The following is a 16281-nucleotide window of genomic DNA, read 5'->3' on the forward strand; positions in this document are numbered from 1 at the left end:
AGGTCAGAGGTCAAGCCTATGGGATTATGGGTTAAAAAAAAAAGAAGTAAGTGAAAAGCTCAATGGGGATTGGCTGGCTGGTGCTCTGCAGTTTTATTATTGGCCGTTATTAATGCATCGATGTAAATTACCAAGTAATATATAAATAAAATAGATTTCATAACCTGCTATTGTATAATGACTGATTACTGAGTTACTATACCAGTAAGATTAACTATATTTGTAGTTATTTGGAAATGAGATGGAGAGTAGAAGTAATGCAGTTATCAAATGTCAAGTGGAATATTTTTTAAATGAGAACACGGCTTGGAGTGGATGATCCTGCTTACATCAACAATTAAAATGTGTTGTTTATAACAATTTTGGGGCAATACGCTCATTGAATATAATCTGTCGGGTGGAAACCTCAGGTTATATGTCCAAAACTGTTACTTTTCAGGATTCACATTCAAAAGCATCACGTAGCAGATCTACAAGCTCAAAACACGTCGCTTCGTGCCACCTTTAGAACTTGTGGATCTGCTACTTTTTTGATGCTTTTGTGTGACGCTGTAATGTGATCAAATGGGGTATTCATTTACGAAAAAAGTTAAAATATGGAGATAAGAGATTTCTGCCTGACCGCAACAAATATACATTTTCTGTTGGTACTATATTCATAAAGCTGGTCTAAACGTTGTCTCGCTGCAGAAGGTAGCCTACCTTCATGTAATTGGCTCACTATTGATCATTTCATTGCTGTCGGGCAGAAACCTCTTATCTCCATATTCTAAAATGAATGCTCAACTTTTGCATTTTTTTTCTTTTCTTTTTTACATTTTTATCCCACGATTTTGCAACCCATGCTTTTCACCCATTGTCAATTATTGAATGTAATCCTGGCCGCTACACATCCTCTGCCAACCTGGGGGGGCAGCGGACTGACCTCATGCTTCCTTCTATGCATGAGGAGTCCAAGCTGCTTCTTTTCACATGACAGGGGAGAGATTCCCCGGCCAGACGTAGCGCGTGGAAGGAACACGTTATTCCGACCAGTTCCTTTCCCCTCCATCAGGCGCCCAGGCTGGCCAGGGGGAGGTAGTTTAGAGACCTTTTATGGACATAAATACAATTTATAAGATGGCACCATTGCTGTCTATATGGTCAGTCACCGTCAGTGTCTCTGAGGAGGTCTGTGGACAGTACAGAAACCTGCCTAGCACTGACAAGTTTGGATATTTCAAACGAGTATATATTTTTAATTAATGCATACCATAATCAATGTATTCTGTTTCTATGCTCTTGCATAAAAATAAAATAAAAATTGGTTGAAATCTTTTTCGAAATGACCAAACCTGTCTACCGATGATGTCACTGGTAGGCAGGTTTCTGAACTGTCCACAGACGGAATGTTGTTTTTAATACACTACAATGTTCTGAATAATAAATGATGAGACCTATTCTAGGGCAGGGCAGTAGATTGTTGCTAGTGGGCCGAAACTTTATATCTCCATATTTAAACTTTAAAGCCCTACTTCAATCAATACAAAAGGTTTCCACCTGCCAGCAACAATATAAATATATGGATACCATGATATGAGACTATAATAATCTAAATATTATATGGATATTAATTGAGAGTATATAATTTGATTTTAGATAATCATCGTAATATTGTGATGGCGTAAGCTATCTACTCCTTGTTTCAATACTTGTGCCTTATTTTACAGTTTCAAGAAGTTTTGATATTTTTTTATTTTCATAATACAATATTATCTGCACAACATCAATATGGAGAGCTTTGCATCAACATGTGATTATTAGAGTTTTGTCCAATTATCGCCCTGCCCCTAAAGCAGTGGTGGAAAAAGTAGTCACATTTTTTACTTAAGTAAAAGTATCAATACTGTAATGTAGAAATACTGTTACAAGTATAAATCCGGAATGAAAAATATACTTGAGTAAAAATGCAAAAGTATTTGTATCAAAATGTACTTAAAGTACCAAAGTAAAACTAGTTATTATGCAGATTATGTCCCATTTTAAGTTTTAAAATGTATACAAATCTTTTGAAAATAGCAGATCTACAAGCTCACAATGCGACCACCACTGCCCTAATTTCACCACAGCCCTGCAGGTATCTGGAAATAACCTCCAGCCAATCACTTGTTAGGATGCACACCCTCCAACCAATCAGCTGTTAGGACAGTAACATGCTTGACCAATGAACAGTTTGTGATCACTGGTTATTGTGCTACATTATTGGTATATTACTTGGTAATTGATGTGTAATTAATAGCTCGTATTATCAGGATTGATTTATGAATGAAATCGTAATGATTAATTTTATACATGATTCAAATGGTTAAAAATATAAAGATGATCTTTTTCCAAATGAGGCGAAGAAATGTCAACCTTTCAATTGTTTTTGTTTGTTTTTCTCTGCAAATTACACTATCACCTAATAATGAGGAGATTATGTCTTTATTCAAATAATGCAGGCAATTGTGCTAAAATATGTAGACAGAAAAGCGCTCCTCTTGAGTGCATATCTCTGCCAGGCTTGGTTGCCTATAGCCAGACCAGTGCTGTCGTGGGTTGCAGCTGTGAGGGCGTGAGAAGGGGGGGGGGGGGAGGATAGCATTTTGACAACATAAGTGCAACTTTACCCATTTGTGTCTATAGGGTCGGGATTTCGTCAGACCACCGCATTTTGGTGGTCAAATGCGGAAGTGCAACCGAGCGCTCAATGTTAAAGCCCAGCTGCACGGGGTTTCCCGGTCATGAATCCATGGGTCCGCCTGTAGTCCCTCCTCTTACCACTAGGGCCCAGTGCTTCAACGTTGGAGTGCCTCACTGGCCCCTTTGTTATATCCTTGTCCGGCACTAATGCCGAATTCCGGTATATCGTTTAGACACTCAACTGGCTAGGTCTTCCTGCAGTATTAAGGCCCCTCCCACACCTTTTAGAAGCAGCATGAGTAATGGAACCCGGTTTGATAGTTAGTGGCAGCGGTGGCCGAACGGATTGCGGAGCGGTCTTGATACTGGAAGGTCGCCAGTTCGAATCAGCGGTCCGACACGTTAAAATTACCACCGCTGAAGTGCCCTTGAGCAAGGCATTGAACCACTACCATGAAATGTTCTATGAGCAGGGCCTGGCTGGAAACAAGTTCTTGAGCTTAGCCCAGATACCCTGGGAAAATATAGTAACTTTGCTTTGCTTTAGTCCTTCATTGCCACATGACTAACAATGCTATTTGTGAAAAAGGTATTGCTTCTGCAACTGTGATATATGTAGAAATTGAATCCCTATGGGTGTGAGTGAAATTACTTTAGGCCCCTTGAGGTTTGGGGGCACATTTGGGGTAGATTGAACACCGTGTTCATGATTTGGGGCAGCTTTTTTTTCCTTTTTTTTTAAAATGGGTCTATCCGGCAAATTTTGGAAGGCAATCATTGCCAATGCGATAGGAATGGAATGTGAAAAATCTGAATGATACTTGTTTATCAAATGACTACAGAGATTTGTTGTGAGTATACTAAGGACTAGTAGCAAAAAGTGTGTTGAAGACATTTTTGGATTGTACAACCTACAGTTCAAGGGTTAAAAGTCCAAATGTAAAGAGGGGTGTTATTGCAAGATCATGAGGCCCACTTGGAGATTAAATGACCTCAGCATACTTGGAGTGTGGGAGTTTTACACCGATTTGTCCAGTGTCCTTTGGGGGGGAGACAATTCTTAAAGTATTTATTGAACAGAGGTGATTTATCTGAGGACACCATGAGGACAAGGACTTTAATCAAAGGGTAAGAATAATGACCTGCACACAGACTGTTGTAATGAAGATTTAGTGAAAGTTCAATAAGAAAGATATTTCCTGTCCCTCTAACACAAATCTAAGCATGAGCACTCCTAGCCAATCAGACCTGCAGTTAGCCAGTCAGGGGTGCTCCTGTGTGATTGATCAGCTTTGTAATTGATTAGCTGTGTGCCTGATCAGCTGTGTGACTGTTCACGTGACAACTCTCAACACTCCTGTTGTGTCTTTAACATTGGGAGCAGGTCCAAAGGTCAAGCTGATAGAGGAGCAACAGTTTCGGGGCACAGAACTATTTTGATGGGTCGTGAGTATATATCCCTTTTTCACTCATTGACTGCCAAATGTATTTTGCCTACTCCTGTTCCCCCCTAGCCCCCCTTTGCCCCTGTTCTCCCCTAGCCCCCCCTTGCCCCTGTTCCCCCCTAGCCCCCCTTTGCCCCTGTTCCCCCCTAGCCCCCCTTTGCCCCTGTTCCCCCCTAGCCCCCCTTTGCCCCTGTTCTCCCCTAGCCAGTCCCCCCAAATGTGGGGTCCCCAACTCTCCACCCACAGGTTGAGAACCACTGCTCTATGATGCTGTCCGAGAGCTTTGATCCTGTCCTTCTAGTAAAAGGGGTCTTTACAGTACTTCTATTGTGAGCCAGCTTGCGAACCAGCTTGCGTGCGTGCGTGCGTGCGTGCGCGCGCGCGGGGGGGAATTACATTTTCAAAATCATGTCAAACTAGAAAAAGTGCCCTTCTGGGCACAGGTCTCCACCAGGAGGATAGGAGTGTGTGAGATGTTTGGCAAAATGTTTAGGAGTAATATAATCGTGTGTGTGTGTGTGTGTGTGTGTGTGTGTGTGTGTGTGTGTGTGTGTGTGTGTGTGTGTGTGTGTGTGTGTGTGTGTGTGTGTGTGTGTGTGTGTGTGTGTGTGTGTGTGTGTGTGTGTGTGTGTGTCACGGCTTGGCCTGTTGTAGCGCCACCATGAGGCTGATTTGAAAACTGTCAAGTGGGATTTCTTCCTCAGCCTAGTGGGAATATGCATGCACAGTTTCACCGCAATCGGACGCTGCGTTGAGTAGTTGTGGCGATTTGTACAAAACGGGTACAAAGCGGGCTACTCCTGAAAAGTTTAGAAGCCAATCATAGGCAATGAAGGTGGATTATGAGAAATCAAACAAACCCGTCTTGATCACATGACTATGGAGAGCATGTGTACCGATTTGTGTGAAATTTGGATAACATCTGAAGGAGTAATATTAGAAAATGTGTTTTACATATGTCGGCCTCCTGGTGGCGCTATAAAGAGCAGATGTGAAAAATTCCAGGCAAAGGTTTTTCCTTGGCCTCTAGGGAGTTGGCATACAAAGTTATCCACAAATCCGTGTAGTTGGAGGTAAAAACACTTTTCGGCCAGTTATAGCGCCACCATGAGGCCGAGTTGAAAATGTTCACGTGGCATTTCTTCCTCGGCCTAGTGGGAATGTGCGTGCGCAATTTCACGGAAATCACACGATGTGTTCATGATTTGCAGCATTTTGTTTGAAACTGAGCACTCCTGCAAACTTTGGAAGCCAATCTTAGCCAATCAGGATGGAGTCTGAGAAATCTGAAAGACCCGTTTCGTTGAAAGGCTCTAAAGAGACTGTGTACCAATTTGCGTGATGTTTGGACAAAATCTGTAGGTGTACTGTCCAAAAGCTTGTTTTGCACATAGTGGCCTCCTGGTGGCGCTATAACAGGCCGTTCTGGAAAGTTTGGGGCAGAGGTTCATTGTTGGCATCCAGGGAGTGTGTGTGCAAAATGTGGCATCGACCGGGTTAACGGTGCCGGAGATTAGCTGTTCACAGACGGACGGACACACGGACGGACGGACACACGGACGGACACACGGACGGACGGACGGAGTGCAAAACATACTCTCTCCCCATGCCTTCGGCCTGGTGGAGACAAATATGGAACAGGATCGTATATCTGCAGATTCTGCAAGTATGTCTTGTACAGTGGTTAATGGCAGACAGACAACTCAAACTCAATCTAGCAGCAGTCAACACGTTTTACATTTATTATTTCCAATTCATATATTTTCAATAAAACATACAGACGCAAGTCTCCTGATTATTGAAGAAATAACTTAATTCAAGGGATGTTTTATGTTGTTAAAATGTCTCCCCAAAATGAGCCAAACGGGCTAGTGTGATCATAGATTGGCATGCTAAACATCTTTAGAAATAAAAACACACACCATCCCATTCTTCAGCTTAGAAACATGTCCCTCCAAGGCGGAAGCTGCTTTACACCATTTTTACATCAATTATTGTCCAGCCTCAGTTATGAATGTAAATATGATTTGTAAATCAGCACTTTGCGTCGCTTCCTGCGGGGGGCAGAGTTTTGCCATCTGGTATAGGTGCAGTGGCGGTGGGCCCTTCGGGCACAGAGCTGCCCCTGTAAAGGTGATGTCATATCATTCGTTAATATCATACTGTAGAGGCAACATTATAATTGATATCATTGACAAGTTTAAAACAAATGTGGGAGCTAAAAATTCAAAAATGGCAAAAGTAGCAGATCTGCAAGAAAATCCGGAATTCAACAGAGTACAAGTACAAAAGTATTGGATTCAAAATATCGTTAAACTTAAAGTATAGTCTCCGTCCCAGCCTTACTCATCTGCGAAGAGAAAAGCCTGGTCACAATATAAGGCAGAGATTGCATAGCCGGAAATGTCGGGCCAGAACATCCGTCAGATGTATTTCCCCTGGATATGATATTTTTCGACCAATCCCAACACTTGTTTCATACACGGAGAATGTAAATATATTTGTAAAGCATCAACGGCATTTCCTTGAGCAGTACTTCAACCAAAATCCCGCTACTTCCGCCAAATTCCAGCAATGCACTCTACAGTGTAGGTCTTGCCCAGTGTGCTTAAAGTACCAACAGTAAAAATATTGTACAGATTGTCCCATTTCAAGTTTTCAAATGTATAATCAAATGTATAATCTTTTGAAAATAGCAGATCACAATGTGTGGCATCGCGACACATTGTGACATCGCGACACAAAACTTTTGTTACTAGTTTGTAGATTGTGATTATTACAAAGCATACATTAACCACTTCAGCCCTATAAGCATTTCGGCCATTCGAAAATAGCCGATCTACAAGCAACACCAATAGATCAGTGTACAGAGAAGAGAAGAGAAGAAAAGGGTGGGTTATGAGTTCTAACTAATAATGATAGGAGCACAGCAATGCTTTTAGTACTTTTGATGTTTTTGTGTGACGTAGTATGATCAAGTAGGTCTTAGTAGGGCGTTCATTTATGGGTATGAAACACACAAAAAGTTAGAATATGGAGATATACCTTAGAGTTGTTGTGTGGAAATAATAAAAAAAAGTCCCCCCATTCTGCGTCGCCTAAAACTGGAGGTCTGAAAAAACATTATGAAGTACATCTCAGTGATATCACAAGGATGTACTTCATAATCTTACAGATGTTTTTCAGACCTTCTAGGCAACACAGAATGGGGGGACTTTTTATTATTTCCACACAACTCTAAGGTATATTAATGACATAGTAAAATGTTGAAAATGAGTGGTATTCCCCTTTAAGTACAATGGAGGTATTTTTACTTTACTGGAGTATTTCTAATTTGCAGTACGTTTACATCTACTCCACTACATCATATCTGAGGAAAATATTGTACTATTACTCCACTACAATTAAGACTTTAGTTACTAGTTACTTTGTAGATTTTGATTATTGTAACAAAACACACTAACCAGGTTCATCCCTATATACTGTAGGTATACGTTTGAAAATAGCCGATCTACAAGCTCACAATGCATCGTGATGCAACACATTGTAAGCTTGTAGATCGAGTTTCGAACTCTGCATTTTGAAATGAGTACTTTTACTTTTGGTACTAAGTACATTGTGATACCAATACCTTTGTAGGCTACTTTTTCCTCAAGTAAAATTTTAATTCCCAACTTTTATCTCCATTGCAGTATATTGATGTTTTTACTTATAAGTAAAAAAATAATGTGAGTACTTTTTTTTCCCACCGCCAGATTAATGGACTCACATGTGGGGTGGGGGTCGGGGTGGGGTTGGCTGGAAGCGGCTCTCCTCTCCGTCCAGGATGCCGTGGTACAGTCCGATCTCCTGCTCCAGGCGGAGCTTGTTGCCGAGCAGCGTGTCGTAGTCGCGGCGCTGCTGCTCGATGTCGCTGCGCACGTCGCCCAGCTCTGCCTCCAGCTTGGCCACCACAGAGCCCATGTTCTGCAGCTCCATGTCGTGCCAGTGCCGCGCGTCGCTCAGAGAGTTCTCCAGCCCGCGTTTCTGTTACGGACAGATTAGGAGTTATTAGTTGTAATTGTTTTATATGAAACAAAAAGGTTGCAATGTTGAGCATCACTCTTCTCCAGACCACGTGTCAAATAATGAACTAGATTCTAACTAACTAACTATTGACTAACTTACTAACTAATATAATTATTCCGTTCAAAGCGAACACAGTTCATATTCAAACTAGATTTTATTGCTCAATTAGTTTTCCTCATTCACAAAGCTTCGTAAATCCATGTTTTTGTGAGGGTACCTACCCTAGGGGACACGGGGAGAACATGCAAACTCCCCACAGAAAGGCCCTTTCGCCAAGCCCCCTAGGGTATGGGCACTGATGACGTGGAGGAAAGAACACGGGAATGGAACCCGGGGCCTTCTAGCTGTGAGGTTACAGCACTACCGACTGTGCCCCCTATTGTCAAATTATGTATCGTCCAGTTATTATGTGTGCCTGCCTGTGTGAACCTATACTGTAACGTATGATTCTTGATGACTATTTTTTATGTAGTTGATGTATTACCATGAGTTGTTCTTGCTTATTGTAAATCGCTCTGGATTAAGAGCGTCTGCTAAATGCCTAAATTGTAATTGAAAATTGTAATGGGCTACAGGTGTATTTTACCTCTAGATTTTAACCTATTTAAACCCGCAGTAGTTGGTCTAACAGCTAAACTTGAAAGTTTAACCAGTGAAAGGGCAGAAAATGTAGTTTAGCCAGCCAGCCAGCCAGCCAGCCAGTCAGTCAGCCAGTCAGTCAGCCAGCCAGCCAGTCAGTCAGCCAGCCAGCCAGTCAGTCGGTTATAGTAGTAGTTACCAGAGCTCTGATAGACTCGGTCTCCGCCTGCAGACTCTGGATTCTACAACAAGCGTCGTTGCATTCAACCTTCAGCGTCTCCAGCTCCTCTTCCTCACGACTCAGCTTACAGCTGCTCACACTCTCTGCCTGCTATGTGCGCGCGCACACACACACACACACACACACACACACACACGTGTATACACATGGATAAAGTACTAATAATGTGGCACAGAATCAATGACACTCCAGTACAGTTATACAACAGTCCATAATAATAATAATAATAATAAGAAGAAGAAGATTAATGTTGTTCTTGTTGTAGCTGTTATCCATGCATCATTGTTTACTTTGCATTCCAGGTAGCTGTCGGTCTCGGCTCGGTTCCTCTCGATAACTCTCTCCCACTGGTTCCTGATGTGCTCCAGGATGTGGTCCAGACTGGTCTCGATGGGAGCGTCAGGTTCATCCACCTCCCGGCCCGCCAGCTGGCTGTACAGAACACGCACATCCTGTACGGGACACAACACAATGACATCACTTCCTGTGCAGGTCAGAACACAACCATTCCACTGACAGAGTTAATACGGTAGTAATGTAATTAGGTAGTAATAGATCCTGAGTTAATTGATGAGGTAGTAATGTAATACGTTAACGTGCTACTTCTTGGTGGATATGTTTCAGATCACTACGCTAATAAGGTAGCGATAGATCATAAGGTATGATCGTAAGGTATAACAACATAATAAGGTACCTATTGGATAAATACAAAGATGCAATTCTGGGAAATTGCGAGTGTGGTTGCATCGATCAGGGTACTGTTAAGGGTGACGATGTAAAATAAAGTTTATCTAGCATAAAAATAAATAAATAAAGTCAGGCAAATACTATGGTGTAGTTTATTTCTATATCAATAAGGTAACGAGGTAATGTACATCCTGATGATTCTGCTCCAGATCAATAAGGTAATATGGTAATAAGGTAATACACGTACATCCTGGTGGTTCTGCTCCAGGCCTCGGAGCTGCTCTCTCATGCTGTCGATCTGAGCATCCAGCTCAGTCTTGGTGAGGTTGGCTTCATCGATCACTTTATACAAAGAGTTCATCTCCTCTTCTACAGCCTTCCTGAATGGCTGCTCATTCTCATACCTAAACAGATCAATACAGTAGTGATCAATAAGGTAGTGATCAATAAGGTACTGGTGCTCGTTGTCATATACCTAGCTGCTTGTTCTCATAATTTATAGAAACTCTCCTATAAGTCTGATTTATACTACTATGATGTGTCACTCACTCCTACCTGCACACACAAACAATGCAAAACTCCATGGTCTTCCTAAGTTCCACAGTGAGTGCAGAGATTTGGGGATTGGAATTTGGCTAATGTTTTCAACCCTGCTGTCTGTCTGTCTGTCTGTTTGACTCTGTCTGTCTTCATGTTTTGCCTCATAATTCTTGAACTATATGAATGATAGCCTGACAGTTTTAGTTTCACTTCATTATTCAGACTGAAAGCCCTTCCCAAAAGCCCTTCCCATGGCAGCAGTTTCTGGGATGGGCATTGCCAAGGCGGCAGTCTTCGACGATTGGTTCACACCAACCAATCAAAATAGTAGCAAAGCAGATGACGTTGTTAATCATTGTGGCTAACCCGGTTGCTAACCAAACCAACACAGTCAACGAGCGCTACTAGCATGTAAACAAACATGGTGCATTATGTTGGATTATGTTTCTAAAACCTGTCGTTTCTGTAAAGAAACTATTTATCATAGGGCGATTTAATAGCCAGATTGATACGGTCGCAAGTTACCACAGTGGGGGCAGCCATGTTTGTTGTTTAACGTCATTGAGTTGAAACGACGCTGATGAGCAATCAGCTGCTGCATCAGACTTTCTATGCAGACAGAGTCACCAGACCTGAATCGTTCTTTTTTTAATGGGCATGGCTAGTGATTCAGGCTAGAACAGGACATTCATTTACGAAAAAAGTTAAAATATGGAAATAAGAGGTTTCTGCCCGACAGTATAATATGGCCCTCTAGAGTGAATGTCGAAGTATAATGGCCCTCTCCATCATCACACTTGCCCACCCCGTTATCCAAGGTCCTGTAATCATGTGGCTGTATTCCCACTGACCTCTCTTTAAAGTCCTCAGCGTTGGCATGGATGTTCTCGGTCTGCAACATCAGTCTGGCGTTGTCCAGTATGGCCTCGCTCACCTGCAGGGTTAAACTACAATTTACAATCCATTACAATGTAGGCATTTTAGCCAATGGTCTTATCCAGAGTGAAGCGGAATAAGCAGACGCAACGTGAACTCTAGTCAACAGACAACAAGGCAAATTGTCCCATGAGTGCAGAGAACACTGACTGTAGTGCCTAAAATAAATTATTATACCAGGTAAACTATAAACAATGAGCCTAGCATCTGTCTAAACAACATGCTATGCAATAGCATTCTACATTTGTGTTCACAATAAAACAATGGAAGTGAAGAGCTAGGGGGTAAGGTGGTGGAGTCTGAAGAAGTGAGTCTAAGTTCAGACAACATTGAAATGGGGAGTGAGTCTGCAGTTCTGACAGCAATGAGGAAGGAGTTTGTTCCACAGTTTGGGAGCCAAGCAGGAGACTATAGGATGTCCATTGTGTTTTAGGGAAGAAAGAAGAGTCTAGGTCAGACATGTGGAGTGTTGTCCAGGGTATTTTAGGGAAGAAAGAAGAGTCTAGGACATGTGGAGCGTTGTCCAGGGTGTTTAGGCTCAGACAGCATTCCTGTGCTAATCTCTAAGTGAGTGAGGGGTTGTTGAGTTTATCTTGAAGCTATGGAGGTGCATTTGGTTGTGAGTCAAAACCCAAAGGGGTACCCTTCTTAAATGGGTAAACTGTGATTACACTGCCATTTTAGACGGAAGTGTAATCAGAGCTACAGAGCAGCTGTCTCTGAGTGGACAGTAGACGCTATACTGTTAGCAATATCAATGGAACTGGCTTCATGTAATGTATTGTGATTTATTGTATTGTCAACATCTACATCAAATAGGAAACATTTTAAAATGTATGGCTGTCAGTATCCATCTGTATATCTTTGCTGTCCGGCAGAAACCAGCTAACTCCATGTTTTTCCTCTTTATTTTTATTTTTTATAAATCAGTGCTATTGAACACGTCATCTGTGTGTTGGTTAAAAAAGATCTTATCAATGAAAAGTAGTAAAAAGTGCTTCGGCCCAAACCTCTTAACTCCACTTGAGCTGGATGTTTGTTTTTTTGTTTTTTTCATTGCCTGAAATTTTGGAGGTAGGTGGTTTCTGCCCGCCAGCAGAGATACAGGGTGCTAACGTGCAGTACCGGTACCTGTCTGTAGATGTCCTCCCAGTCCTGCCTGAGCGGCCCCCAGGCTCCAGCGCTGGAGCTGCGGCGGTCCAGACAGTGCCTGATCTGCTCCTCCAGCTGCTGGTTGAGCTGCTCCAGGGCGCGCACCTTGTCGCGGTACTCCAACAGGCAGCCGTTCAGGCCCATCGAGCCGCCGGCGCCACCCTGCTGGGCACGCTCTCCTGCGCCGCGTGACAACACCGGCACCGACGTGCTCCTCAGGCCCTGCGAGGGAATAAACAGGCCCCGTCGAAAGTACTACAACACCACATAATCTCCTGATCGCAATGACTTGAGATAATCGCAATCATTTTTTGCCATAATCTTAGCCTGGAATCCAGACTGATGATAAAAGTATACGTTATGTATATGGTAGTAATTTATTTGGATATTTAGGTTATTTTATCTGTTTGAAAGCCAAACATTTTTTTCCATTATTCAAGGACACAATAAAAAATAATTTCCTAAGACAATAATTTGATGACTGGCATAGTCCTCAATGGAGTCTGTACCAGAAACTCCACGGGTCATCAAATTATTGACTTACGAATCCATTCTCCATGAACTCAAGGCTCCATGGGCTGAGTAATCGCTGAGTAACCCCCGTTAAATCCCTTTTAAGTTTGGCATTTTTGTTTCTTCTTTTTTTATGAATACAATGTAATTTTGTCCAACCTGTATGGTAGACTATGTTAATACAATATAACTTATAATTGGGGTGGTTGTATTTTGTCTCCCTGCTCTTCTATTGAGACATTTAGATCGTGTCAAAACTCAAAAGTCATGTCTCACCTAGACACAGGATCTGACACAAATTTGGACCTGATGGTCAAGATGAAATTACCCCCTGAGCAAGCAACCCTAACCCTAACCCTATTAGGTCATTGGTTAAAAAAAACATATAACAATGTCATAATGGTGACGACAGCCCTATACAGTACCTGCAGGAACACGCTGCTGATGCCGAGGGCGCGGCGGGACACCCGTGTGCCCATGTTGGAGGTCACCCCCACCCCGCTCATCATCATGGGCGTCGTGCCCACGAACACCCCCCTCGGGCCACCGGTGATGGTGGTCCCGGAACCCGAACCCGTCCTGACGCAGGAGGCGGTGGTGGAGGAGCGCCCCTCCGTGGAGGTGGAGGGCTGACCCAGGAACGAGGATCTACGTCTGGGCAGAGGCATGGCTGCTGCTGCTCCGTCCGCTTGGTCAGCTTGGATGTTGAGTATGTGTGTGTGTGAGAGAGAGAGAGAGCTGCTGTAGCCTATGGAACCAAACAGCCCGCTCAGCTGAGCGGCCGGGACCTTTATTGTAGTCGACCGCTCTTCTGGAAAACGGTCCAGTCTTTTGTTCGGGCACCGCTTGTGTTGCTTCACTAGCGAGTGTAGTAGGCCCAGGATTCTAGTGGCTTTGAGCTCTTTGTGTATGTGCGTGTGTTTTTAGTTGTTGTTCGATGGCTTTCGTTTGCCTCAGCAGGGAAGCTGTGTCACGAACCCTCCAGTGAAACGAGCTTCAGCCAGACACCAACCTAACCCTGTAACCCTCTGACCCAGCACCACCACACCAATCCTTTAATTTAACTGATGTGCATTTATACATCTACTAGGATGTGTTTTTTTATTCCAGGCTAAACTTTAGATTTCATATAGTTGTTGTTGATGATGATGATGATGATGATGTTGTTGTTGTGACATGCACTTGGCCAACAGCTGTGACAACATTGCAGGCAGTGAAATTACTGTTGTTTTGGTGGTGGTGATAAACGTATTGGATGTTGTTGTTCTGGTGGTGATGACATGAAAATGTTTGAGAACCACTGAATTAAAGGAAGCTTAGGTGGTTCGGGCATCCAGTTAGGATGCCTCTCGAGCGTCTCCCTAGGGAGGTCCTCGATGCAAGTCCCGCTGGAAGAAGACCCCGGGGCAGACCAAGGATGAGTTGGAGGGTTTATATCTCCAATATCTGCCGGGACCGCCTCAGGAACCCAGAGAATGAAGTTACTCCTCTGGAGAGCGAAGTCTGGAGCTCTCTGGTGGAGCTGTTGCCACCGCAACCCGACTATGGATACGCGGTTGAAGATGGATGGATGGATAAAGGATGAATTAATATAGTTGAATGTTGATCTCCAGCATGTAGAAAAGTAAATTAAAGTAAATTAAATGATAATGAAAGTATTCACTGGCAACCAGTGAAAGTATTCACTGGTTGCTGAGGTGAGTTATGAAGCATTCAATGAGTCAGTAACGAGATGCAGCATCTCGTTTTAGAGGGGGTCCTATACACACAACTACAACATACATACAGTGCAAGTACACAGTACAAAAACACATAGGTGCAACATAAGATGCAGTACAAATACACAAGACTATACACGATACAGGTACAGTTGAGTGAGTCTATAATAAATTGTTGCTGAGGTGAGTTATGAAGCATTCACAAATATATAGGGAGATACAAGTGTTTCTGCCCGACAGCAACGACATTCTTAACCACTTCCTGTATTCTATACAAATTGTTGTAGGCTGTTTAAAAAAAGAAAATTAAGAAAGTGTACTGTACATTGTGTACGATAGGAACTGTACTGTACTGTGAGAGAAAGACGATTTCAATAGAATACAGTTTAAAAATTCATATTTATATTATCATTGACCCAGAGATAGGGACTAGCTGTTTGTCTCTCCTATACACTGTCTCCCTCTCGGCTGTCCTACTGTCTGTCTCTCCTACACTGTCTGTCTCTCAGCTGTCCTACTGTGTCCCTCCTACACTGTCTCCCTCTCAGCTGTCCTACTGTCTGTCTCTCCTACATGTCTCCCTCTCAGCTGTCCTACTGTCTGTCTCTCCTACACTGTCTCCCTCTCAGCTGTCCTACTGTCTGTGTCTCCTACACTGTCTCCCTCTCAGCTGTCCTACTGTCTGTCTCTCCTAATCCTACACTGTCTCCCTCTTAGCTGTCCCAATGTCTGTCTTTCCTTTACTGTCTCCCATTCAGCTGTCCTGTCTGAGTGTCTGTCTGTTATGATGAGGAGGGGCAGAGACTATCAGTTAGTGGTACAGGGGGGAGGGGGCACTTCCTGTCATCCAACGGTATCTGACAGGAAGTGATGTGGTTTAAAAACCAATAATGGAAAAAAACAGGTGTTGCGTGGGTGCATGCGTGCGTGTCCGATTAATGTGAGGCCAAGAGGAACACAAACGAGTGCAAGTAATGTTGTCGAAATAACTAATATAATACAGCTAAATCACAGATTATTGACCTTATGCACATGGCTGCCATCTTGCCAGCAAGGTGCTAACTATAGGTGCAATTTCCCATTGACAGCCCATTCATCCAAACAGAAAAGTCTTATCTAATTGTATTAAACAACGTCAAACTCACCAACATTGCAGATGTACGAAAAGCTTGAATTATCCTCTTTCAATCTGTAAAGTTTTTGTTTCATAAAAAGCCACCGCAGATATGTTATGAGCTACTTCCTTGCAGAGGATTTTTTTTCGTTGTTGGAGTGTGTTGGAGTTTGGAAGTTCTTGTTGTATATCACTCAATGGCCCATGCGTACCACCTTGAATTTGCACATAATGCAGGAGACAGCAGGTTGCTTTACTGATAACGAGCACTTCCAAACTCTGACACTTAGAAAGAGGATAATGCAAGCTTTTCATACAGCTGCAATGTTGGTGAGTTTGACATTGTTTAATACAATTAGATAGGACTTTTCTGTTTGGATGAATGGGCATGTCAATGGGAAATTGCACCTAGTTAGCACCTTGCTGGCAACATGGCAGCTGTGTGCATAACATTTAACCAATAATTAAGCCCTATTTTGTACACCAGCTATTCATGTTAGTATTATTCTACTTTTACTTTGGTATTTTCTTTTCCTATAAAATATATATTTCAAAAGATTATTTTTTTAATTTTTGAATTGATATTAGCCTACATTTTAAAACAAACAAATAGTCCGGGGGCTCCGT

At 42.7% G+C, this 16281-nt stretch overlaps 1 protein-coding gene and 1 long non-coding RNA gene across 2 annotated transcripts; one reads left to right on the forward strand and one right to left on the reverse strand.

Annotated features, from left to right (window-relative positions):
- The first annotated feature begins 3999 nt into the window (after nt 1–3999).
- LOC306943268 lies at nt 4000–12418 on the forward strand. Its single transcript, XR_013792376.1, has 3 exons — nt 4000–4107; nt 9363–9486; nt 12299–12418. It is a non-coding gene; the product is annotated as an uncharacterized lncRNA (long non-coding RNA).
- bfsp2 (beaded filament structural protein 2, phakinin) lies at nt 6013–12743 on the reverse strand. The gene is made up of 7 exons (XM_079529501.1): nt 12289–12743; nt 11073–11155; nt 9929–10085; nt 9285–9446; nt 8953–9084; nt 7876–8132; nt 6013–6231 (listed from the first exon to the last, which is right to left on the reverse strand). Exons 1-7 carry the CDS (start codon nt 12451–12453, stop codon nt 6141–6143), a joined length of 1047 nt encoding a protein of 348 aa, XP_079385627.1. The 5' UTR covers nt 12454–12743; the 3' UTR covers nt 6013–6140.
- Nucleotides 12744–16281: the final 3538 nt, after the last annotated feature.

The sequence above is a fragment of the Electrona antarctica genome (genome assembly GCF_951216825.1).
Source record: "Electrona antarctica genome assembly, chromosome: 19".
NCBI classification, from domain to species: domain Eukaryota; kingdom Metazoa; phylum Chordata; class Actinopteri; order Myctophiformes; family Myctophidae; genus Electrona; species Electrona antarctica.

What these genes read in the sequence shown, in the direction of transcription:
- bfsp2 (XM_079529501.1), bottom strand. Translation starts at nt 12,453, where the DNA reads ATGGGCCTGAACGGCTGCCTGTTGGAGTACCGCGACAAGGTGCGCGCC. An exon ending in ACAGCTACCTGGAATGCAAA is followed by an intron (nt 9,085 to 9,284) that starts GTAAACAATGAT and finishes GCGCGCACATAG; the next exon opens with CAGGCAGAGAGTGTGAGCAG. An exon ending in CCCCGACCCCCACCCCACAT is followed by an intron (nt 6,232 to 7,875) that starts GTGAGTCCATTA and finishes TCACCTTTACAG; the next exon opens with GGGCAGCTCTGTGCCCGAAG.